We start from the raw sequence: 26670 nt of genomic DNA, 5'->3' as shown, positions 1-26670 counted from the left end.
AGCTTCCCTATTCTGGCAGCTCTGAAATCAAAATCAGCTGGGTTTGTTACTGTGTTTTTTATTCTCTGAAGAGGATTAATTCAGGAAAGTACTAAAAGCTGGCATGTACATGAGGCTGGGCTTAATTACCACAGTAGTCCCATATAGTTATACTGTTTGTGAAAGTTAACAAGACTCTGGTTGGAGGCATGACTACAAAATTGTGTAGAAATATGTGAGCTGTATTTTATCGATACGTGATTTATTTCTTTATACAGAACTTAAAGCAAGGAGCCTGTAGGCTGCTTGGAGTAGGGGAGAAAGAGTTGATACTGATGGTTGGGAGAAGTGTGGTCTGTAGTCACACAGCATCTAAATGGAGTTTGAAATTAAGGACTCAGGACTAAAATTTGCCTCTCTATAGAGAGGGTTTTGCCCTTTCCATGTTTTCCCCCTAGTTTTCCCACTCCCTGCCTGATAAATATGATGAATAAGGTACTTATTTAAGAAGAGGGTTAGAGCAGAGCAGTAGAATCAGTAAAGAAGATCCCTTTGAGAAGTTTGTGGATTTTGCTTACACATGTCCCTTATAACACCATTTACATAACTGGTTCCAGTGTATCACTTTTTTAGTAAACAGCCATCTGGCATAGCAATAGTTTTTCAGTTTCTTGCAGAACTGAAGCAGATCTTTGGACATTAAGGCCTTAAGGCAATTTGGCCAAGCAGCTGACTCTGTTTTCCTCACACAGTGAAAATAGCTTAAATTGATTAGAGTGAACCTCTGACAGTCCAGTCAAGAAAATATGTTGTATACAGTATTTCTCAACTGTTTTAAGTGGATGTAGCTCTACTGAAGTCAGCATTGCTGTGCCAGTTTGAACCAGCTCAGTATCTGACCAAACATATCGCAGAATGACAGGTAAAATCAAAATCTGTCTTTCCCCACATCTAGGTTAGCTTTTCAGCAATGATTCAAGTCAGTTCAGTTCTCTTTCCACCCAGCATTTTTTTGCACCAGAATAGATTAATGTGCAAATCTGCACTTTATGAGCTGAACTCCCATGTGTGTCTTGGGCTTGCTGTTATGCAGCACTGTCTAGCTGCACGCTGTTTTTCAGTCCTTTGTCATAAATAAGTGGACAGCACTATGGTGGGACTATTCATTTATAAAGTACAGAAAGTCTTTATTTTCTTCCAGTTTTTATGGGTAAGTATCTACTCACATAGATGTTCTGAATTCACATTTGTAAACTTGAATTCAAGTGTGAGCTCAGGTCCCACTGAGGCCAATGCAACTTGGCTCTTAACCTTGCTGGGCTGCAGGCTTTTCCTCTGGAGAGCAGAAGCTGAATTCGTAAACAACAGGTACGGTTTGAATTGTAATGTTCCTCTCCCATGTAAGTTTGGTTCATATTCTCAATGCCTACACGATGCTTGAACTACTTACGACAGAACATGTACTTCAGTACTGAGTTTTCATTTGTGCTATTCGATATTAAAACAGAATCACAGGTGCTGACTCCAGTGCCATGTTACTGGTACCAAACCATGGGTCCATCTGATAATGATGCTGACTACTTTACCCATTTGATTTAAATACTTGCCTCGGGGCATTGGCACATCTGTAGTAGATGCATTGCTTGCAATGTATAATAGAGAGAAAAAGAAATTGGCACTTCCTATAGTTTTAATCTGGATGCCTCAGGTGTGATAGATTATTTTGTTGTAATGTGGGCATGCACACAACTGTAAGGGAATCTCTTCACTTGCTGCTTTCAATAAGAACATACCCAGCAACTTCTTTTTTTCTCCTCTTTAACCCTTATGTTCTGCGCTCGTTGTGGTATCACAACTTAACAGAAAATAGAGGGAAAAAAAACCTACCGCAATGGTTTAAATTGTTTTTCCTTTTTATAGTATCCAAGCTGCTAAGTGCCTGGGATAACTGACGTTATCAGTAATTGGAAAGTACTGTAGAACTACTAATTTACAAAATTTAGGATAATGTCAGTAGCATCGTATTCAATATAAATGCCTCTCAAGTTCACACTAAGTAATATGTAGCATTTTCGACAATGAGGCCTATCAGAAATTAGTTCAAATATGTTAAGAAATATGCACAAAATTGGCAACAAAAATATTTTGTTTGGGAAGATGTATTTACAGACCAATATATTTTCTGTTAGTAAAATGTACCACATGACCTATAATTTATTTCTTACAATATCCTAATCCTAACAACAAATTAAGGTTTATAACACTGTATAACACGGTTCATAAAAATTCAACCTAATAATTTTAGTTTGTTGAGAACTGCATAACAATGGCACATCTGAGAGTTGCTGAGTCGTCTCTTTTCTTAGCTAAACATCTTTATTCTGACAGAGAAGTCAGCTAGGTGCTACTGTAATGGTCATCTACAGCTGTCAAATATTTTCCCAGTGCAGAAACTTTTTGTTGGTAATACAAAAAAAAACAAACCACCAAAACAAAAACACCACCACACGAAAAAAATCTTTCATACTTTTGTTTCATGTGTTCATCTACATCTAAAAGCCTTTAAGAGTATGACTATGTAGTTCGCATTTGGGACTCTTTTGCTAAGAAAGTTATTCGAGTAAATTTAGATACAATATTACATAAGTGATATTTATAGTTTATATTGGTGCTAAAATTAGTTATAGTCATGTAGCTTTCAGTTTCCAGTACATTTGTCATACATATCTAAGAGGGAGTGATTTCATTGCTTTAACTGCATCAGTGTGGTTAAAGCAACAAAACCTGTAAATGTGAAGTGGCCCTTCCCAAAAACTTCTGATAGTGAAATCAATGAGAGTTGAGGTTTCTGCATATGTCTTTTTAGTTAAAGAAAAAAAAAAAAAAGAAAATAGGTATAAGAAACAAAATCATCCACACTGATGTTAGGATTTTGTATGTGCCATAGTTTTGGCACCTTTAGAACTGATTATGTATCACAACTTTGGAACTGCTGTAAGCAAAGTATACAAATACAAGAATTTGAACATAACCCCTCCCAAGTTCCATTTACAGGTGTTTTGCGCAGTAAGATGCATGCATATGTGTGTGCATATATATATATATAAAATACTATTGCAACTGTACAATGTGCCTATTAAATGTCATGCTCATGGGTGGAGAGGAAGCAAAATTATTTTTTGAGGTTTCATGGAGTATTTTGTAAGTTCAGGACTTCTTCACAGCAACTAATGTCATCTCACTGGGGTAGCTGGCCAGGGTGAGTACTAGTCTACATGGTAGGATTTCAGTGCAATGAGGCTTCATGGAAAATATTATATTCTCCAGCTGGATTGCATTTGTTTCTTCCTGAGAGGCACTAAGCTCCTGTTCAAAGAGCTAACAGTACTGGCTCTTCACTTCTGCAGCAGCTTTCATAGCATCTTCCTCTGTCAACTAGAGTCCTACTACAGAGCAGGCATTTTCTTGGATACAAGAGGGAAAGTACTTATATCTGAACTTAAGCACTTAACATTTGAGTAAACAAGCTATCGTTGTACTTGTTACTTCTGCTAATTATTTATATATGTTCTTTAGAAAATGGACTCTTATGTGACTGTCGTGTTTTGCGTGTCCCTTTGTGTCACACAGACCCACAATTACTCTTATGCCTCCTGAGAATCACAGAAACATGACAGTGAGGTCACAAATAATTGTATTTGTGATGAAATTAAAAAAAAAAAACAACAAACATTTCAGAAATTTCTTTTTTTTTTCCTAGCAGTCAAAAACTACTTTAGAATTAATTGTAAAAATTTTTATTTCTGGTAATGCTGCAGTAAATGAGCTTATTGTCATGATGGTTTGGTTTGGTTTGGTTTGTTTGTTAGTTTTAACAAGTTGCAGTCTTTTTTGGTGTTTTTTTTGTTTTGTTTTGTTTCTTTTTTCTCCCTGTTTGTATGGCAACTGCTTCTATGATGGCTTTCTTACCCTGTCTTGGGACTTGAGCTGCAGTAGTTACATAGAAATGATGAAATGATGAAAATTGACAGTAGATAAACATATTTGAAAAAAAATCCTTGTTTTAGCATAAATAATTGAATGTGCCTCTTCTTTTTCTTACAGAACGGTTTACACAGTACAGCCCTAAAAACCTTAGACAAGCATGGAATAAGTAAGTTTTTGGGTTTTTTTAATTACTCTTTTGACACTTTAAGGATATGATTCATGCCATCTGAAGTTATGATAGTTAACTTAAAAAGACTCTATCCTTTTTAATTATAGTACAAATGTGGAATTACTGAGGTATTATTTTGCTTCTGCCAGTTTTGAATGTTTTTGAATTGCTAATTACTGTAAATAGGAAGAAACTGTATAGCGTTGTATTTTCTTCTTGGGGATGTCAGTTGGCAAGTGTATTGAGCTCATTGAGAGATGCTGTGTTATTGCTTTGGGCCATCAGCTTTGAATTTTGTTTTCTCTGTTCAAGTATAACAATTAAGAGACTTCTACATAATATGTTTCGAAACAACTTTTGAGTGTTTTTTCCACATAATCATTCCCTGTTGCCAGGTCCATCTAGTCCTTGCTGTGAGCTGATGACCATACTGTTGTATATTTTAATTATCATGACTGAAGAAAGTCAATGTGAATTCAGCACCTTTTTTTTTTTTTTCTTTTAATGTTTCCTGAATTTCGTCACATTTACATCAGGTGGTCACTGCTATAAAGGTATTGTGCTCAAAATCCAGAAAGGTTGCCTAGTAAGCCAGGTATGATCATGTGTGTAAAGTTTACTAGAAGATTTCTCAGCACGTGAAGAAACTTTGTAGACAGGATATTTGGGCAGCACTGTATTGAGTGATTAACATCTTTTATATTTTGAAGAAAGTATACACAGTTTGAGTTGGATGAGCAGGATAACAGTTATGTCAACAACTTTTCTTGCCAGAAGAATTGTTAGAATTTTTCTCTACTCTCTTTTGACCAAAATTTTTTACAAACAAGGCTAAACCTTTGCTGCACTAGCATTGCTGGTTTCTTTCTGATACTCACTCCGAATTTTTATTGTTGGTACCAACAGGCTGTCTTGTTGGTAGTTTACCAGGGAGTTTGAGATAAATCAGCAGGAGACTGAAGCATCTCCTCCTCCAAATTCACCACTGAAGTTGAAGACAAGAAATGTTTTGGTGAAGAAATTTCCTTGTTATCAGGAAAAAAGTTACCAATAGAGTAGAAGTCCAAATCCTTTTTCAATATCCTAATTTATTAGCAACACAGTGTGTCTACAGCTCTAAGATTCATAGCATGGTCACTTGCCCAAGGTGTTGATGAAGTTTATACTCCCTTTTCCACTCTGTTCTTTCTTCTCCATCTGCTCCTTCCCAAACCGTTTTGGTCCAGTGTTCTGGACTGAAGCACAAAGGCGTTTTTCATTTTAAAAAAACAACAACTTTTGAAATTGTGGTTAACTGAGGGAGGAGAAATCTCTTAATGTAACAGGGTCGTAGTTAAAATTAGGTATTAGTTGTTAGATGTGATACCATCAATGTTCACCCTTAAGTCACAACCTGCATTTCTGCAATGCCAGAAATGGTGTCTTTCATGACCCTGTAGCTCACTCTGCATTACTACTGGATCCTCCATGGTTAGGAGTAACTTTCTGATTCCTGCAATGAGACGCATAAAGCTGGCACTGCAGCCAGCGCAGGCCCTCACAAAGGTTGTCACCTACCTGAGTTAATTGACTTTCAACAGTCTCTAGAAAAGTTCCTGGCTTGTCTAGTGCAGACTGGGAGCCTAATGTGGTGGCTTTCGTGGAAGAGTGTATCTCCTGTTTATTCCAGAGGGACCGAGAAGATTAGCATCACTTAGAGTTGGATTTTGTGAATATGTCAAACAGTTTTGGCAGTTCTTGTGATCCTTGCAGGCATCTTGCAATGTTGGACCAGATGCCTCAGTCTTACTGCTTGGAATAAAGTAATTCCCTGAAAGTCTGAGCTTTCATTTTAAAAAGTAAATCACTAGAATTGTCTATATTCTGTCCTTTAACAATGAACAAACTTGCAAATTCATTTTTTTCTTTGAAAGTAGTTAATAAAATCCAAAAGCTTGGAAGAAGCAATTCTATTGCAACATAGACAGTTAGATCTGGATTGGGAAAGAGGGACAAGGAAACTAATATTGATGAGAATGTGTTTGCTTGGGGGCATATATATGTGTAAGTAACGTGAAATGGATACTAGCATGCTACTCCATCCATTCTGCAGGCATGGACTGACTGTTTTTCTATATTTTAACAGCACTTAGACCAGCATTATCTCCTACTTATGAATAAATACAATAGTAGATTTGAAGTTTCAAAGTTGATATCTTATGTTTCCTTCAAGAGCACTGCATGAAATTGCTGTTTTTGTAAAATACAAAAAAAACCCAACAAAACCTAGTTTGCTTAAAACAAACCCTCAATCTCTGAGACTTCATAATTGGCACAAGTTGTGATCACATCACAGGCTGACTCAAATAAGACCAGAGCTTTTTCATTTCTAAGAAACCTCTTCAAAAATATTTATACATTTTCAATGCTCCGTGCATAAAGGATTTGCAATTTTTCAGCATAAATGAAGGGATTGAAAGACCGAAAGCAATGACAATACATGAGTTCAGCGCTTCATATGTGCGGTTCTACTATAATAGGAAATATTCAGTACCTCAAAATTATGTATCATTTACATTCAAAATGTAAAGGATTTTCTCTTTTTCTAGTGTAAATCTCTATCTGTGTGCTGTATTAGAGCACTGTTGCTTGCACAGCTGTAGTTAAGGATGTATAAACATTTCTGTTATAGACATCATATTCCCAAGGGTTTATAATTCAGCTATAAAACTTAACACATGGACAAACTGATTCATTCGAGAAATTTTCTTTCTTTATTAGCATGTTTCAAAAAGCAGCAATCTCTACTTTAAAAAAAATAATTAACTTCCTGATTTAATTTGTTGAAGGCTGTTGATGACACAAAAATGTCCTGTTTGAAATAGAATTGTTTTAAGGGTAGTTGGGATAAATGTGAGACCTAAGATGTGGAGAAAAACATACAGACTTTTCTTTTCAAGTATGTATTGGTTTTCTTACATAGTTACTTCCTCTCGATGTCTTAGTACCTTTGAAAGATATACCTTAAAGAACAGTGTTTATGGTCTTGGAAGTATTTGCATGTATGCTTAAATTTGTCTGAGGTGAAGTCCTGTTACTGCATTTTATAGAGAGGGGATTGAGATACAAAGAAATTAAGGAATTTGTCACACAGAACCTGCCATAGAAACTGTAAAACAGAGCACGACATTGAACTTTGTGCTCCCAATTCGGAAGAGAACACCTTTGATTTTCTAAACACAATGAAGCTTTCACCGTCTACTGCTCCATCTTTCAGGCACAGTCTGACCATTTATCTTGTTGATAGATATGTTTTGACATCCTGGCATGGAAGAGTGAGAATATGGGTTTAGAAGTCTTCAAAGAGGTTTACCTCAAAACGCACATTATAATTCAATTTATGTGAGGAGAGGTAGCTAGAAAGAAGAATAACACTCTTCCAACATCTACAGAGCTAGCTTCAAGCCTGTAAGGCAGAAGGAACGATGTCAAAAAAAGCCACAGATGGTAGATTGGGGGAAAGATAATTGCACCGGACTGACTACACCAGCTTCCACAAGATGTGAATTTTAAAGGCAGAGCCAGACAATGGAACAATGATGGACACAAGCCTGTGGCTCTTTAACTCCCAGTCTAAGTGGAAATTAGCCAAAAGTGTGGAATGTAACATCAATGACAAAGTGAAACCCAGCAGGCTCATTATATAAGTAGTCAGATCCCTAAAATTCTTTAAATGGAATTTGTCAATATTAGAGGCTACTTCTGGGAAGTGTTTGAGGGAAATAATGTAATTATCACTTAGAGTGAATTAAGTTCTTTGGAGAATTTAACACTTAATTTCTCCACTGACTGTCAAACTGCCTAAGAATTGTGGGGAGGTAAGATGTGATTTGTAAATTTTGTAGAAAATGCTTCTAATGTTAGGAAACAAAACTTTCATTGACAGTTGCTTCTGTCTATTATGAAGCTTCACCTACATTGCATGACCTAATATATTGTGGAATGTGATTTTAAAATACTGGTCTAAAAAGAATTCAGATGTGGTAATCTGATCTTCCTATAGAGTTCATAATGAATTATATTTTCACCTTTTTTCTTCAACTTTTCTGTTCAATTATGTCTACACAATAAAAACTAAGAACAGCTCTGCCTTCAGAATTCAATGCAACCTGTTTCAATTTGCAAAAGCTTCTCCACAATAATAAACCCTTACAGAAGAATAACAAAAGAGAACTAATTATCCTTGTGTATATTTGGTAGGATATAAAAAGCTTTTTCAGACCCTTCTGTCATAATGGTTTGCATTGTGAGAAATTAGCTTGGAAAGAAATGGTGCATTTGAAGACAAATTCTGCTCTGCATAAGTAGGACTCCTACTTCATAATTCCCCAACGTAGTAGTATTTATTGTATAAACAAGACTTTATCCTCACAGCTAGTCCCACTGCTGGGGATTTCTTCCTCTAACAAGATGGCCTCTGTACTTGACACCTCCCTTCCTGAAGCCAGGGTGTTTAAAAGTTTCATTCCAGGATGAACTGGCCTATTTTGGGACTGTTATTCAGTGAAAACTTCCTGAAGAAACCAAAGTGAGTGAATAGAGATGAGCCCATGTATTTTGAGTCTGTATTTCATTTCAAGCATGACAGAGACTATGGAATTGTTTAGAGCTGAGACCTGGGAAGGACTTGGGGTTTTTTTGTTTGTTTATTTGGTTTGGGTTTTTTAAGAAAATCTTTACCTTATTGGGGATTTGACTAAAGACAAAACTCTCTTGTGATTGTCACCTTTATCCCCTTCACCTCCTGTCTCTTCACCAGCATTGCTCATTGTAATACAATCCGTAGTGCCACTGAAAGAATATTCAAGCTCTCAAGTGCAGAAGGTACAAAAAGCTTTAGTTTTGTCATTGGTAAAACCTTTCTGATGGATAAAACTGAGCAATAAGGATTTAAAACTATACCTGTGCAAAAGGTGGGTTGTATGTGTGACTGTGTGCAGTTCGAGTACGTTGAGGACGCACTGGGGCTGTCCCCTCACTTGCACTCGAGGAGTGATGGGGAATAGTGTTGGGGGAAACCAGGATGGAAACCGGACACAAAATGAAAAGATTTTGTCAAAGTGTTTGTGATTTGGAGGCGTATACACCTGCCCCGTCTCCTGATGATTTGCAGTGTTACTGCTGTACTGAAAAAAAAAAATAAAAAAAAATTCCTATTTTGTTTCATATTTCCCATAAATAACCCTTTATCCATCCTTACCTATTGCCGGAGCGACCTGAGGAATCATATTGTGACAAAACCTGTGGTAACCTACAAAATGGACAAGAAGCCCTTTACCAGATAGCAAATTTATTACACTGTCTTTTCCAAAAAATAGCATCACCTGGTCTAGTGGGAGGTGTCCCTGCCCATGGCAGAGGGGTTGGAACTCAATGATCTTCAAGGTCCCTTCCAACCTAAACCATTCTATGATATTTGTATTTGAATGGTTCCTTCAAATTGGCACAACTGCAAATTGCTCAAATGTTATAACTTTTATAAATATGGGGGGACATTATTCCTAACAGACTTCATTGTTACAATGTTTATCCTGACATTCCATTTATTTTTGCTTTATTTGAAATTCCCCCTCTTTTGTGTTGCTAAGCTTTGTGTATTGTGTTACATCCTCTTGGCCCAGTTAAAATTATTAATAAACCTTCTAAACTGGACCACAAAAGCCTTTGTCCTCTTTTTCAGAGTACTAATGACTCTATGTTTTTTCATTAGCAAAATTACATTGTTACTGTCCTATACCTTTTCCATCCATGACAGCTGTGAAAATACAGCTTGTCTCCTGCAAAGTCTAATCCAGTTTCTGGCATTGGACTAGAGTTTGTTGGCATTCTTATCTCTGAACCTATTGATATTTGGGGTTATTTTTCCCTGAAAGTAATTGTTTGCAGTTCTCTATGCTCTGTCTTGTTTGTAGATTTTCTGCCCAGATATCTCACTTCTATTAGCCTCTTTGTATGAATTTTTTTGTCTTCTATGGTGTTTCCAACATTTAGTTTCATCTAAGAATTGATTCAGTACGCAGTGTATCCCTTAGTCCAGATCATTAATAAAGATGTTAAATAAAACTGTGACTAACGCTAATCCCTCTGGCACACAGCTGGACACTTCCCTTCCAACTCAGTACATTGCCACTCATCATTACCCTTTGCTTATGGTCTGTCAGCCAGTTTTCAGTCTATGTGATAGCGTATCACGTCCTAGCTCTTCGAAGTTTGTCCACAGAGCAATATTTTTTCAGAGAAATTACATCAAACATTATTCCTTGTCGCTTGGCTCCACCAATGATAAAGTCAATTTTTAAAAATAATCAATTTATCTGATGTCTTGTTCATTAGTCATCTCTGCTTTTGATTGCCATTTTGTCTTAGTTTTTTTCCCTAAAACTAATTTTGCTTCCATATAGTCTATGTTTTATTCCTGTCATCTATATTTTGCTTCTGTATTGTCTGGCAAATATTTGCCGAGATTCTCTTCCTTATTTGAAAACCAGGAAGGAAGTGTGCGTGTATATATTTTTTTTAAGTCCAGTAAAGTACTTTAGAATGCAGAGCAAAATTAGTTAACATTACAGTAACTTATCTACAGTAATAAGCCTGTAAAGAGAAATGAGGAAAGAGAACTAACTCTTCTTGTCTAGTTTTCCTGGAAAGACTTGTAAAAGGTGCTTTACATTTGTTTGCTATCCTTACTAATTCCTTAAGATATTGAGACGTATATCAGATAGACATGTTTATTTGGTGTTTCCAGGTATGATTATTTTTTTTTCAAAGTATGTTCTTCATTAACGTTTGTGAGTACTTGCTGATCAGCTCTCTTCAGATGTTTCCAGTTGTTCTTTCTCCTTATGCATTTCTACATGCCAATGTTTTATTAATTTCTCAGAATTACGTTTTTGGTAGTCTGTTACTCATATGTTGCCATAGTGTCTCTGTTCATTTCTTGGTTTGAAGTCTAATACTTTCTGATCAGAGGCACCAGGCATCATTATATCCGCACATTCCTAATTCTGCCCTCTTCCTGGTGTTCGGTACTCTTGGCCTCTCTCCTGAAGTCTTTCTTCTCCAGATAATGACATTGCTGACAAAATTGAGTCTCTGAGATGTGTTTTAAAAATATGTGTCTGAGCAATTGAAGACATACTGTGAAGGCAGTAATAGAAGTGAAGTAGACCTTACTGCTGGGTCTCTCGTTATTTGTATGTAGCCATTAAAGGCAAGATTTTGCCAAAATGAGAGCCAGAATGATAGGCACCTTAAGAATTGGGCTGGCATTCAAAAGTACTTAGTGTTAAGCAACTGCTGTTGGCTTAAGTGGCTTGATATTTTCCACTGCTTTTTGTCATGTATGACGGATAATTTTTCTTTAACTCAACAGCTCCTTTGATTCTCATCTTAGGGTCTCAGAAATGTATATAATTTTGGGAGACGGTGCAGACAAGCAATAACTGTAGTAATATGAATAATGCTGCTGAGTTTTTTGCCACCTCTGCAAATAGTTTAAACCAATCTCAAACCCCACGCCGTTTGGTTCTGTTGCCAGCCGAAGACTTACAGGCAGTAGTTAAGGTTTCTGCAGTGGTACAAACATCACAAAGTATCTTTACCTCAGACAAATACTTAGTTTACTGAATTTTATGATGATTTGATATGGCGTTTTCAGCATAATTTTGACCACCACCTTTTCTGCGGTAGGATGGTAATCATAGGTGTTGCCATTCATGAGAATCTCCTGTGATCGTCTCCCAAACTGTATTGCAATTTTGTCAAGAAAATCTTAATTGCTTCCTTTCCTGCATTTCTGGCTGTGGCTCTTCATGTATCTGCCTTCAGGTTTCTGACTTTTTCCTGCTGTATAGGACAGAAAAACAAGAATTTTTGCTTTTTCATGCCATTTTCTTAAATTAGTAATGCAGAAACACGTCATTGTAGGACACTAGTGAAAACAGTGATTTGTTTCAAAACTTGATGTTATTTGCTAGCAAAAGACTTTTCATCATTAAATTTAGTGATTTCTTTCAATAGCCTATTTTAGAAAGTTTGAAGCTATTATTTAAGAATTTGTGAAAGGTGCTGGCTGCAGGCAGATCATCATGTCTGTATGTTCCAAGGCTGCTTGACCTGAGTGTCAAAACGGGAAGAAAGGAGACAATAATCCTTGCTGATGAATTAAGATGGAGAGGTGAGATTATGTATCTCCAGCAATACACTGTGAATAACGAGCCTCAGTATAGGGCTGGTGCACCTGTCATTGCTGGAGGGCAAAGAGGCAAGTGGTTCCAAAGGGAACTGACCTTTTTCTTTTAGGCATTGAGTCAATCCCATATCCTAAGGCACACATTCTGCGTTAAAATTATGATAACTCTCCTGGTATTATGCTGAACAACAGACTCTGGTGAGACTCTATGGAAAATCCCGTAAAATGATGGCGATGGTGGTTTGTGTATTGTTTTTAATTAAGCCTTTATAGGAAATATATTCTGTAATTTTGAAAGATGTCACTAAAACAGTTAAGTTCTTCTCTGATTAAGATAATTTTAATTGACGTTTAAAATAAAATTTTGAAATGTTGTTTGTCTGAATTAGCAGCTCGCTGGATACCAAAATGTAAATGACAATATTTATCACTAAATGTGATTCACAAAAAACTGCATCCTTTTAAATAATGTAACGTATTATACAGTGTATATCCACCGTCTGCTACCTCAGCTGAATTTATACGCATAAGATCTGATTTACAAATAGACAACTTTCTGTTAAATTATTCACATCTCATAATAATTGATCTTACGGAGTTGATCTTATGCTGGAGCATATTTGATCATAAATTCAATGAAAGCAGCCACCATCTTTGTGATGTTTGTCCAGCTAAATCCTTCAGTGAATAAAATAATAAAGATGCCAGCTGTGTTTGTTTTATGATCACTGCTGCAATAGGAGGCTGGAAATACAAATGAATAAAAGCTCTAATTTTTTGTGTTGGATTTATTAACTCAGAATCTAACTGCAAAGAATTCAAACGGAAAAAATAAAATTTTTACCTCTGTCACATTCTCCTAAATGTATTGTTTGCTTTTTTAGTTCCTATTGTTTAGGAATCCAGAATAGTTTTAAAATATTGCTATTGTTTGGACCCATACTTACAAAATCCAAGGAAATCTTGTAAAATAGATGACATTTATGCTTTTTTCTCTGACACCATTGCAAGTTAAGAACGGGCCATCATTTTTGCCTTGCCTTCTTTGGTTAGATTCTATAGCAATCTTAAATCTCAGTTTACTACTGTGTACTGTTAGTGTGCCTAAAACTAATTTCACCACCCTGACATAAAAAATCATGCTCCAGATTGTTATTGGCCTTCCTTCAGCATTATGACTTTTGCAGAACAGTGTTTTATTCCTTTTATTTCTTTCATATTTGATCCTTAAAGTGCCCTTGAGTCAAGCTTTATTCTGCAGCCATGAGGGCATGAATCTTCCCTGAGATGTTGACAGATAGTGTTTGGTGAATATCATTTTTCTGTCAGACACAGCCTACGTCTATACTGCTAACTAAAGCAGAGCCAGGGACTATCTTCTGGCCCCCAGGCCATGCGGCAGACCTTAGCTGCAGCTGTATTAAGTAACGCTTGGGCATGCATCTCCTGTGGGCTTTGTGTCGTCCCCATGCAGCTGCGGGTGCAATTATTATTTTTGGGGTGTTCAGTATTAGTTTTTAATCCAAAATTTCCAGGATAACGTAAGACCAATGCTGCAGACTATGAGAACTGTATTTTCCAGCATGCAATTGAAGGTAATATATTGCAAACCCTGCTTGTAGGAGGCTGGTACATGCTGCCTTTTGGGAGTCGTCCCTGGCATGGGTTGTTCCCTGAACTGTGGCTAGGAGTGGTTTTGGAGAACACAAGTTGGCATGGGCCAAAATAATCCAGGGGGCAATGTGGACACGCCGTAGTTGAGTGGTCAGGCTCCCTCCCTAGCCCTGCTTAATTTGGCTATACAGGCTTCAACAGAGAGATTCTTCCTATTCCCTGCCCCTTGCACACCTGAGCATATTCCTAGTGAAGTTTCGCCTCTCACAGTAATACTAGCAGCCTTTGTCACCTAGGCCTGAAGCCTTAGGAATGCTTTTTGTCTTTCCTTTCCTATCTCGTGCATCCAGACTGCTATATGCATTTTACAGGGTGGGTTTTTTTTTCTTTCCAGTTTTTCCAAGATACTTTTTTTTCCTTTCCCAACCAGCTCAGTCACTCAGATCTTGATTATCATAATGTACTTCTCATGTCCTCTCCTGACGAACACCTTTCTTCAAATCATATAAGAAGCAACCAGTAAATTCAGTTTATGTTTTTGTGGATTATTTAGCTCCTCTCCCAATGCTGGCTGTTTCACTCCATTGTTTTTGAGCTCTTTCTTATCTTTTTCAAAATCCTCCATAATTATCCCTCTTCCCTTCTTCCTTCACAAGGCTCTGTATTTGCTCCTATTCCCTATTCTTATGTCAGTGATCCCATACTCATATTTAGGTCTTCTCCTGTCCCCTAGATAATTCAGGCAGACTCACAACTGCTGTCTTGCTTTCTGGGAATCAGATGGGCTTGTGCCCAGATAGTGCATTTACCAGTTGTTTGCGGTCCTTTTCTCCAGGCTTCTTCTTCTCAGTTTGGAAGCTGCTATGACTAGTCCTTGTCTGCCTCAAATACCCTCTTTCACAGAAGCTTAATATCCTGTGAGGACTCTAAAATGGGACCCAGGTGTTTATTTACTTGCCCATCCCAATTCAGTGGCAACACACATGATGTGTCACAGACCTCTGTGAGAAATCTGACCTTTAATGGCCACTATTATACATCGGAATTTTTATTTTAGTTCTTAAATCACCTATGCTGATTTATGTCTAAATAGCAGTAACTCCCTGTGTAGGTGTCTCTTTCATGCTACTTTCACAGGTTAGGTTTTGCAAGAATAGTTCAGGACTGAGTCCTTCTCTACTGCAAGCCAATTTCTGAGTGTCAGATAGCGCTGTATCCTCACACATATGTGAATACAAGCACTTAAAATCTACACATTTCAGTAATTGATAGCTAAAATATATGGAATTTGTGGTTTGGTCATTCAACTGCAACCTGTTTATAGTTAAATAGGCATGAACTATTGTGTTAAATCCGAGCAGCTTTTAAAAAGACACTTCAATACAGGAGCGTGTGGATATGTAGTGTTTCACTTAAAAAAGAAAAAATCAACGCAAAATCATGCTAATTTTTCTCCAAATTGCCTGCTAGAGAGAGATCAGTGTTTTCTCCTTCTACAGTGGTCTCTGTGCCTAAGAAACCCTTGAATAATTATCCTCATTTTTTCCCTTGTTCAAGTTCAAAGTCAAAATCAGATTTCTTTTAACAGATTGGCACAAGCATATTCATCTCTTAACAAGTGTTACCACTGTTGGTATCAGGCACTGGATTTTCAGTCTGCCAGCTTCTCCCTACTGGAAGGTGACCTAACGTTCCCTTTAGAACTGTCTCCATTAATGTAAAGAGAGAGGGCAGTGTGCTAAATCAGGAAAGTGAATCTGCAGAAGGAATGGCACCTTCTGCACTGCAATGACGCTGTGAATGTGGCTCCCCGTCCCATGATCTCTTCTAACGTCACCTGAACCAGGTACCTCAGTGTCAGGGAGTTGCAACTAATTCTGTATGATAGAAATATGTCTAAATGTATAGGTATAATGTTACATAATAAAGTATTTTTGACTGAATAGCTTTGAATATATTGTCCATATGTGCTCATTATTACCATCTCAGTCTCCTCCTCTCAGTGTTTACTAGTTCTGCATCATTTCCCTGCCGTGTCTTAGCTTAGGAGTATAGTTGCAAAAAACCAGGATGCCTACTTGTGTGTAATTGCTTAGTCTCATTGGGTTCAGCCAGGCGACTCATATGCATAAAGTTAAATACATGCATATGCCTGGGGTCTGTCTTCCTGAGCTTTCCAGGCTTGGGGCATTCTTTCTGCCTCCAAATCTCTATCCACCTTTAATGAGCTGTATAAATAAATACAAAGTACTCCTGTTCATTCCACATCCATAAAAATATATTTTATTAGCTGAGAGGTATACAATAATAGAAAAGATCAGACCCATCCGATGTTTTAGAGAGCTGTGGGAGGACAGGACAAGTAGCTGCTTCCAAGTGGTTGATGGATCTGAGGCCCCGGCAAGACAGATTTGTAGGTTAACTGTGATAAATGATCTTTGGCTTCACTGACTAAAGCAAGGTCACCCTTCTCAGGGCACTGCCTGCATGCTGCAACCTTGCAGCAAATTCTTGTTGAAGTACTGTGCAAACAGACCAGTTCTTATTTACATTAGAATGAAATTAAGACTTCTCAAACCCGAGATGATAAAATAGCGGACAAGAGGGCAGAGATTTATAAGACAGTGCTAATGTTTATTTACCAGAACTTAGTTGTGTCTTTTTTTTTTTTTTTTCCAGTCTTCAAAAGGCAATAGGACCCAAAGACAGCTGGTTTTTCTTTCTGTTGTCATTCAATAAGGGAAAATAGGGGGAAGTTTGTTTACTGCACCCACTTGACAAATTTGAAATTCAGAGTTTAGTTGTTTTTTCTTTGGAGTATTTTTTGCTTGGATTTCTTTGGAGAAAAACAATCCAGGTTGTCGAGGGTGGGAGGAGGAGAAGCACAGAGCTTTGACTGCATTGTGTGCCAAAGGTTTATTTCAGCTATTTCTATGTTTGGGGGGGGTTTATTCCCTCCTTTTTTTTTGGCTTATGTCCAGCCAGTGAGGAAATAAATATGTGAAGAAAGAATGCTATGGAATGTTAACTCCGCTGCCGTATTTTCTTCCTTTTATCATGCCCCAAGATTCAGTGAAGTTGATATAAATTCACCATGCCTTCTTTTAAAAAGCATAACAGAAAGGCATTCTTCCTTTAAGAGTCAGACTGTAAAAGGTGATTTTCTTTCACTCAGTTTGGTTTAAGCCTGTAAAAAGCATTAAGTGAAAAATCTGATATATTTGTTAGGGCATTTATTGCATTACTAACTTATATTTTCAGTTCTCAGTGAAAGGTTTATAGAGAACATAAACCTTGAAGAGTTTTTGTTCAGGATTAAAGATATATTTTCCCCATTTTCTGGTGAAATAATAGCTCATAAAATGATTGGGGTGTTGGTAATTATTTTTAGCTCTATTTATTTTCTAAGGATATTCTGTTCAACTTGCTGAGGTGCACAAAGAAGGCCTTTAAAAAACACTGTCCTTGATCAGACAATTCATGCCCTTTAAAGAATTTCAAAATAATCAAAAGCTTCTGATTAGATGTCGCCACCATGTTGTTGTTCTTCATTAATTACACTTACAGCAAGCACAGATCTTCCAGTAAACTATAAATCTAGCATTTTCAGTAGCAGTCTGTCATGGTGTAAGTAATACACTATGTCTTCCATAATGAATAGCTTTAATACTGGGCTAATTGGGATGCTGAAAGAATTAAAATAGCTGATTGGTGGTGGCATGTAAAATCAAAAAGAATAATTGCGAAATTCTTTCTAGGGCAAAATGGTAAGGCATGTTCTAATTAAAATTTCTTGGGAAATACTTTTTCTGGGAAATATCTGCATCTGAGGGAAACTGCTGAAAACCAAGGGAAATAATAAGAAGTACTTCAGATAGTCATCTTCCAGTTTAAAGAATTAGTTATGGTACCAGAACATTGTACCCAGCAGTCATGTTGCTTGGAATATCAGAACCTCAGAATTCCCGGGAATTAAGGAAGTTGCATGATCATATCACAGAAAGCCACGTCCTCAATAGCTTGAAGTATGTTATCACTGGACCTATATTGTATATTTGCTGTTTAAATAAGCTTGCTTTTCTTATCTCTTTAATGGCTGCCATGCAGACTCCATAGTTCTTGCTTCATGTGATGCTCCAGCATATATTATCCTGGCAAAAAGATACCTAGTATCCAGTGTAAACCTTCTTCTCTATCAAAATGGTATACAAAGAGTGGGGGAAATATCTGCAATATTGTCAATGAATAATATTGGCTATGTTCATGCCCTAAAGCTGTCAGTCGTTGGCACTGGGTTTCTTTGGAAGGTTTCACAGTCCAGCATATTTATTCCGGGGCATGAGAGCAAGAGCTAGCCTGGGTGCAGGTCAGGCTGTAGAAGGACCAAAACCAGGGTAGTGTTCAGTCTGTTGCATATTGACTGATTCTCTTTAAGCTTAGTATTTAAAGCTCAAATCAACCAAATTCAATTTTTAAAGGTGTTGGGTTCTGTAAGGGTTCTGCTTCCTATATGAAGCAAACCTTTCAAGCTGGATATTGCAAGCAGTGTTGTGTTGAAGAAATACAGTAATACAGCTGAAATGGTCAAATCTAGCACAGTGTCAGGGAGAAATAGACTCATATCTAAGTTTTTGTCTTGAGCTGCATTTGGTGATGACACATACAAATGACTTTATGATCTAGTCATGACTGAGCTTAATGGCCATTATGAAATGTGAATTGCTGTGAGAGGTTGGATCACTTCATTGTCTAGGTTAGGTGTGACCAAATGAAGTTTGATGCCTCGCGTCACTCGTGAGCAGTTTAAGTAAGCATCAATTCTTCATTCTGAGAAGTTTAGGAGCTGCAACTATTACAGTTTACCTACTGGGTCAGTAGATTCTTTTAAAAATTTACCAAGTGTATAAAAATTATATCCCTAGAGGTAAATCTATATTAATTAAAACAGAAAAAAAAAATCCTAGTTGCCTTTATTGCTGGAAGCTTCATTGGTTACATTCGCTTTTTTTCATGAAATGCTGTTCATCTTGGCTGCTTTCCAGCTAATGGCATCTGTGCAACTGTCAAGTGAGAATTAGTTCACGCAGGTCAGGGCTATTATTACCTTCCTGGAATGCACTGAATGAACTTAACTCCACAGCTTTCTAAATGGGGCTCTGACCTCTTTTACATCCACGTTAACAGCAATACCAAAGAATCAAACACTGATACTTTTATCTCTGTTCTGTATCTGTGAATACTTATCATTGGTTGTCCTGGCTTTTATTTTAATAATAAACATTTTCACCACCTTTTCATCACTCCAACAGATGAGACTGCTGATGCTGTGATGTGGTAATATAATTAAAAGGGATCAAACTAATTTCTGAATTTCCAAAGACATTGTTTCATACACCATTAGAGAAATCATGAAGGTCTGAAGACTGTGGAGTGCAGTGTTGTGCAGGAACACAGAGCAGGGAGAGATGCTGGGACCAGCATAGCCACATTAGTGCAGGGTTTGCCCCAGCATAGCTCATCTAAGGAACCTGAGCGGGACGTTGCACCAATGCAGCGATCCTGCTTCTAGTGAGATACTAAGCTAGAAGACTACAATTAAACTGATGGCCAATGGAGCTTGGAGACCATACTTTCCTTCAGTGGTTTTGTATCTAAACTGCTGCCAGCACCTCAAATTGGGATGAGCAAGAGGGGCATTGGGTGTTTGGAGAAATGCCTCTCCTAAAGAACATGCACAACCCAGCGCAATGTTAGGATTGCTGTTGGCAGCCCCATGTGGGTCTGGGGGACGTTCACAACATTCAAATGTGGTTCCGGTGGCTGTGTTTGACTGTAATGTTTATGGAATAGTTTGGCCTGAAGTACCTCCACACTCTGCTGTAGAGCAAATTCTGCATTTTGTGATTGCTGAGGAACATGTAAAACCCTGCTTCAGTGAGCCTTCAAAAGCTTTTGTCTCTCTTTGTTCATCAGTTTTCGTCCTCAGTACCCTCTGTGTAAAACACTGAGAAAAATGATAACGTCTTTACTCCGTTAGATTCTCATCTTGAGGTGCTGCTTTATGTCTTCATCTGTATCAAACACTAAAAGCATCGCATCAAAACTTGCGTTCACTTGTTGCAGTGGTTTCATGATGGCTAAATAATCTCTGCAACAGCTCCGTGGAGGCACACCAGGCACAATAGGGAAGCAGCTCCTGCACGCTGGAGCTCACACATCAGGTCTTTGAAGACGGTAGGTGTTCTCGGCATGGCTGTAACAACAGAAGAGGCTGTTGATTTTTAGTAAAAAGGAAACGTTACTTAAGGTAGGCCCTGCTCGGATTTGTGTGCAGAATAGCTGCTGCTAGTAGGTTTGCGCAAGTATTCAGAGGTGCAAAACTATCAAGGCACGTGAGGGCATGTCTGTATCAGCTGGGTGGAAGATAATGGATCTGGATTTGCAAAAAAATCATTACCCGTAATATCCGGTGTTGACACAGTTTTGTGTCAGAACTCAGGAGAGGCCTAAAGCCTGGAGAAAGGGGGAAAGACTGTCAGCCTCAAGTGGACTTGGGTGAAAATGGGGAATATGGCCCTTGTGGCAATGCGATGGGAGGTGAGATACCGCAGGGACTGTACAGGGACCTTGTTGATGGGACCGTGGTATCCTCTGTGAAATGAGCTGCGAGAGTTACCATATGGCCTGCCTGATTTGCACCAAGATGCAAAATTTTTTGTTTATTCTGTTCTTCCCATTAAACTTTAAACTCTGCTAAGTGGAGTGATTGTTCGGGTTAACTGTGGTTTTGTCTTTCAGCACGTCAGGTTGCAAGGGATTACTTAGAATAAAGAAGCAGAGCTGAGAGTTCCAAGGGGAATTAGGTGCCTCACTCCTCTAGGCCATGCTGTAAACGCCAGTCGAGAAATGAATTAATGATACGCTGCGAGAGTCGTATCTTCGCATGGAAAATATGCACAGTAAACGATTTTTGCTTTGGGAAGTATTTACCTCATGCTGTTAGGAGTATATAGACAGCATGTTATCTCCATTTGTTTTAATGCCCATTTGTCTTAATTATTAATGTGAATTTGAGCTGCCTTCTTCATTGCATTTAAAAGCAAATCACCCCAAGTTCAGAAGTTCACTGCACATGCCCAAAACTTTTTTTTCTTAAGAGCTTAAACCAAACTTCAGTGATCTTAGTCACGTTCTGCTTGACCAAATACTGACCTTCCTCTGCAGTAGAAAGATGTTTAAGCCTGTTTTCTAAAATTAAATCAAATTCTTGTAATCCAATGAGATTTACAACTGCTCAAGTCTAGTCAGATTCATATATGTTTAAAGTGAGACAGGTTCATATGGTGTTTGTTTTTCTTGAGCTAAGGCCATATATAGTATTTGGGATTAAGTTGAAAATCAATGTGTTTCACAAATGTCATCTGAGTGGGTCTATAAAAATATTCCCAATATTTCTCAAAACAATATCTGCATATTATTTACTATCGTTGCCAAAGGTTTCTCTGTATTTTGCTGTACGCCACATTTTCTGAAAGTATGTATGCTGTCATGGCTAGTAACTATTTCCCAGTGATTAGTGTGACAGTAAGTGAAGCGTGAATATTGAGACTTGCCATATCATGCATGCCAAGTTCCTATATGGCCCAACTGCTGTGAGACAAAACACGCTATTATGTTTTAGACACAAAGCCATATTGTATGAAATTCCATCCTGTCACATACTGAAGGAGGTGTATTTAAAAATCAAATCTATTTTTTTCTTTAGTGCTTTTTGTTAACTTTTCTGTATTAGATACTTGACTACAGAACCCCATCAGAAAATTCAGCCTTTGTCCCCATTGAGGAATCATGTTTCAAACTTACATCAGGCAAATTGTTAATGTTTTAAGGAGATTTTAAAGAGACTATTGGCAAAAAAAAAAAAAAAGGAAAGAAACAAAACCAAAGGTTTCGACATTCCAGACCACTGAGGTTATGCACTAAATGGGTTTCTCCAAACAATTCTGATGTAGTAGATGTAATTTAAATACATGATCATACAGTGCATTTTTCATAATAAAAGAATAGCTTGTCCTTAAACAAAGCAGTAAAATTAGTCATGCATTCCACTAAGGCATCGGTTTTAAGACTGACAACCTTAGGAGCCTTTTGCAGTGTCCACTGATTTGCAGAAGTGACCTTCGCAGAAGACATGGGTTTTGGAGAAGAATTTTTTCATTGCTGTGCAAAGCTCCATAAACAAAGCTAGAACTTTGATGTAGAACTTTAAAGATACAGCTGAGCCTAGCTAAAACTGATGATTTGATCCGTGAGTTACTTGGATGATCTTCTTCGGCCTGTATTTCACAGGAGGTGAGACTTGATCATTATGATCCCTTCTGAGTTTAAACTCTATAAATGCTTGGGAACATAGTACTAATAATGTAGCAACTGGAATCTTCAAAGCACTGTAGAAACAACTAACACCACCCCCCCCATCACTACTCGGAGTATTATCAGGGCAGGTAAATGTAATAATTATAGCAGATGGAACTATTTTTGCAGACTGTGCAATGAATTTAGTCTTTTTTCTATTTATTAATTATAAAACTTTCTAATTTTGACTGATTTATTCACAATTATTTCATTAGTTGATGTGATTGTGTTGCAGCCCTAGATATTTTTGTGGGGTCTATATTGTATTAGTGTGTAAACTGCTGATTATTTGATGCTTACCTTTGGCTTCTTGATTGATCTCAGTGAACTGGTATCTTCTTTGTTTCTGAACTGGGAAGGTGACTTTGGCTTCCTAAACTGTTCCTACTCAAAATATTTTGGATTTATATTAGTTAATCTGATTTCTTTGCTAAAAAAACTGTAGCAGTATGCCAGATATGTTGGTGACCATTAATACCATCAAAATGTTGGCACTACTCTCTTCAAGAGCACCTAGGAACTAGGGCGTCACCATCCGTAATTTCACCTGTAATTCAGAATTCATTAATGGTTGAATGTTCTTTTCTTTTGCTTTGCTGTACTTAATTAGCATCTTCAGTATACATACGGATCAGCTAAGGAATGGTACAATTCTTAAGTTGGAGGTTAATATTTCACTACTTATTTAAATGACCTCATTTTTCTGACTTAACAGTAGCTTTCATTCAAGACAGAGCAAGTTTACTATGGCTGCTGAAAAAGATGCAGCCACCTCTGTGGGGAAAAAAATACATTGGTGAAAGGATTTGCCAGGACCTCTGACCAAATAATAGATGCAGGTGGGATTAGGACAAAAGACAGACCTCGCAGGCTCAATACAATCACCAATCCATGGGAATTTTGGATGTGTAGAAGAATTAATACCAATTCTCCCTGAATGTTTACCCCTCATTTTCCTATCTTTGTTAAGAATAGCCTTTTCTCCTGGTATTTTTCTGTGTTCTGTAATGAACTTTCCTGTAATTTTCCAAAAATTGAATGAAATAATTTTTACAGTCTGGTAGTTTAAGGAATGTGGAATTAATCCTGTTGTAGAATCTAATTTACACGCAATCACTGTTTCATTCAAGATGCTTTTACTTTGTCATGAACTGAAAATGAAAACAGAAAACTTATGCCCGTCAGAAACACTGAAGTTTCACATTTGTTTAACCTAGAATAAGAATTCCAAATCCTAATCTTGGGGATTCTTTCAGATTATGGATAATGAGAAATAATGTCCTGATGTGGTCAGCACTTCTGAACAATTCACTCCTGGGTAATTTCTGGACAATTATCCTTCCTGTTCTCAAAAAGAGATCAGATAGTCACAGTATTCAAAAATTATACGTAGCATACGTATGCTAGAAATTAAAAAGACAGCCAGCAGCATATTTTTTGAATCACTGCAAATATCAGCATATCGTACATATGACAGCATATAATTTAGCAGAGATGCTTTTGACATTTTTTTTTTTTTTTTTTCACACTGAGCATGGTATGGGCATGGACAAAAAGTTGTGAAAGTTGGATCTATGACATTCGTGACTGACTTATAATTTTCACTGTAATAACTTTTTTTTTCATTTCATGTTTTCAATGTTATTTGTTCTTTGCTGCAGAGGTAGTTTTCACCTGTGCATGCACTGATCCTTATAAATTATGCCATGTCAGCCCAATATTAAGTATGTGAAAACAAAAGAGTAACTCTGTTTAATCCATCTTCCTTGAATGGCTTTCCAGAAAGTCAGTTTGAGCAGAACAAAAATGAACATTTGCATGAAACATGCTGTAGGATTATTGATTTTAGAGGATAACCCCATCTTTTTCAAATACTGCGATATTTAGGACTGCAGTCTACTCTATCTGTTTTGGGAAACCACTGCATTGAAAAATAGGAGAGACTTCGGCATTTTTACCTGACAAGAGGTCTTTACTGAGCAAAAGCATGGTTGAATTTACAAAGTTACCAACTAATAATAGCAACATGATGTCAATAAGATTTGGCACCTCTTTTCCAATTGCATATTACAATAAATTTGGTGGCTTTGGAAATTCAGGAGGCAGGTGTAGGTTACTAGACCCAAGCCACATCTTGCTGATTACCATTTTGCTCTCTCCCTTCCAAATCTGTTATTTTTAGTTTGTATTTTCTTATAATATTCCCAAACATATAGCTCCCAGGAAAACAATGAGTTTTCTCAGACTACCCTAGGTAGTCTAAGAGATAATCCACTTACAATTTAATGTTTGCATTGCATTAACACCTAATGAAGAGTCAGTCCCCTGCTGTGTGAATATATGAAAAAATGAGAAGTCAGTAATTCCTGAAAGGCAAATGTCTTTATGAAATATGATGCATATGTTGTGTGTTACACGTCATTGGATTTTAAAATTTGATACTTCGCAAAGTTATATGAAGACTGCTGTTATTTTAAGCTTGGATGTCATGGGTTTAGATAGTAATAACCATTTTTTTTCCAGCACTGTAAGTTTTCAGTCTGTCCAGTATGCTCAAAAGAATCAAAACAGTTGCTTTCAAGATGCTGTTGCCCATGATCTTTTAGAATACTAGGCAGGGCATATGTGATGTGGTATACTTTATGCTCTATATTTGTAAAATTTATATGAATTCTGAGCTATCAATCCAGAAATAATTCATTAACTCCCTAACCTGAAATATCTTTCCTGGTAGTGCTCCCAGACTTCTTTTTTATTCTGGCTAACAAGACTTGGTGTTTCAACTGTGCTGACTGCAAATGGAATTAGTAAACAGAATAATGAGATTGATTTTTAGAAAAACTTTCTTGTTTGTGTTTCAGGCTGAGCTATGTGAATCATGCGGAAGATCTAGCCTCCAAACTACTCCAGTGTTTCCCAAAGAACAGATTATCAGCACAGGCAGCCCTGAGCCATGAGTATTTCAGTGATCTGCCCCCACGGCTATGGGAGTTAACTGATAGTGAGTATAACCACCTCCGAATCGATTAAAAACAAAGATGCTAGTTCATACAGATGCATGTGTGTATGCTAACCCGCATGCAGACAGCTTCATGGACATACAGAGCCACACACAAAATATGTGAGTGCAATTGTGTAGTTGGAAATTACATAGTTAGCTTGACACAGGAAAAAATGGATTCTTTTTATTTTGCTATCTCTGCTCTGCAGTCCACAGCCAGCTATCTTTGTATTTGATTATGTGTGCAGCCAAGAGAATTATCTGGATTGTCATAAAGCAAAAGGAAAAATACAATTTACATATTTAGTACTTTTCACTTTATAACATACAGTACTTCTTAACTAGCTGCAGCATACAGGATAAAAATCCAGCCGTGTTTGATTCACAGAATCTCTGTCTGTTATAACAGTAACCTTTAAGAAAGGACTTGGCATTCGGAAGTCTGAGAAACATGAAGTAGACAATCAGTTAATTTGCTGAATTAAGCTATGTAAGAAAAGGATGGCAGATGATATTATTGACTAAGAATGCTCTCAGTATTTATATACATCTTTTCATTTCTTTTATTAAACAAAATGTATTCCAGTTGACTTTGCAAAAATGTTCCTATCATCATGTAGGCTGTCAATTACGTCTTTAATAATGGTAAATCACTTATACTTGTCCATATCCTTTTCCAGTGTTAAAAGCACACTACTATTTTTTCTGGGGAAAAATACTATCACACATGATATTTTTGATTCAGATCCTGTTATTAAAAATAGGTCTCACAGGGGAATAACAATGAGCATTTTGCTTTAACTCAATGTGTTGAAGAGAAGCATGCTTGCATTAGAATAGTGTATGCTATTTTCCACTTTCAAGCATACATCCATTAGCAAAAGATCTAAATCCTGTACTTTGAAGCAAAAAGTTCAGAAATGCAACAATAGCACATGTCTGTGTAACTATGGCCAATTTAAAAGTTTGCTTGCAAAAATTGAGCTCACTTGCTGAATAGTAATCCACAGTAGATTTCTTTTACTCAGTGTCAATATGAAAACTCATCTTCTAAAAGTTTATCTTTTCCTTCCCCAGCAGCTGGAATAGTTACATTTTGCGCTGGTTCTGTGGCCTGGCTGTCCAAGTATCCTACTCCCAATTCTGCTCTGAAGAGCACTCTCCCATTTGTAGAACATGGACATTAAAACCAAACTAAGACCACTAATTTTCGTCCATCACTGTCTCTGTCGCAGACCGTGTTGTTGCTCTGCAAACAGATTCCCACTTTCCCCC

General features: G+C 37.3%; 1 protein-coding gene across 2 annotated transcripts in view; it reads left to right on the top strand.

Annotated features, from left to right (window-relative positions):
* CDK14 (cyclin-dependent kinase 14) overlaps window positions 1–26670 on the top strand; it is a 258218-nt gene that overhangs the window by 165766 nt on the left and 65782 nt on the right. For both annotated transcript variants that reach the window (XM_009886196.1, XM_009886197.1), the window contains 2 exons: window positions 4084–4132; window positions 25256–25395. In XM_009886196.1, the coding sequence (XP_009884498.1) occupies window positions 4084–4132; window positions 25256–25395 (189 nt within the window). The remainder of the gene's footprint in view (window positions 1–4083; window positions 4133–25255; window positions 25396–26670) is intronic.

This window comes from Charadrius vociferus, unplaced genomic scaffold, assembly GCF_000708025.1.
Source record: "Charadrius vociferus isolate BGI_N301 unplaced genomic scaffold, ASM70802v2 scaffold855, whole genome shotgun sequence".
In the NCBI taxonomy this organism is placed as follows: Eukaryota; Metazoa; Chordata; class Aves; order Charadriiformes; family Charadriidae; genus Charadrius; species Charadrius vociferus.
The sequence above is the reverse complement of the archived record's forward strand: the minus strand, read 5'-3'. Positions and strand labels throughout refer to the sequence as shown.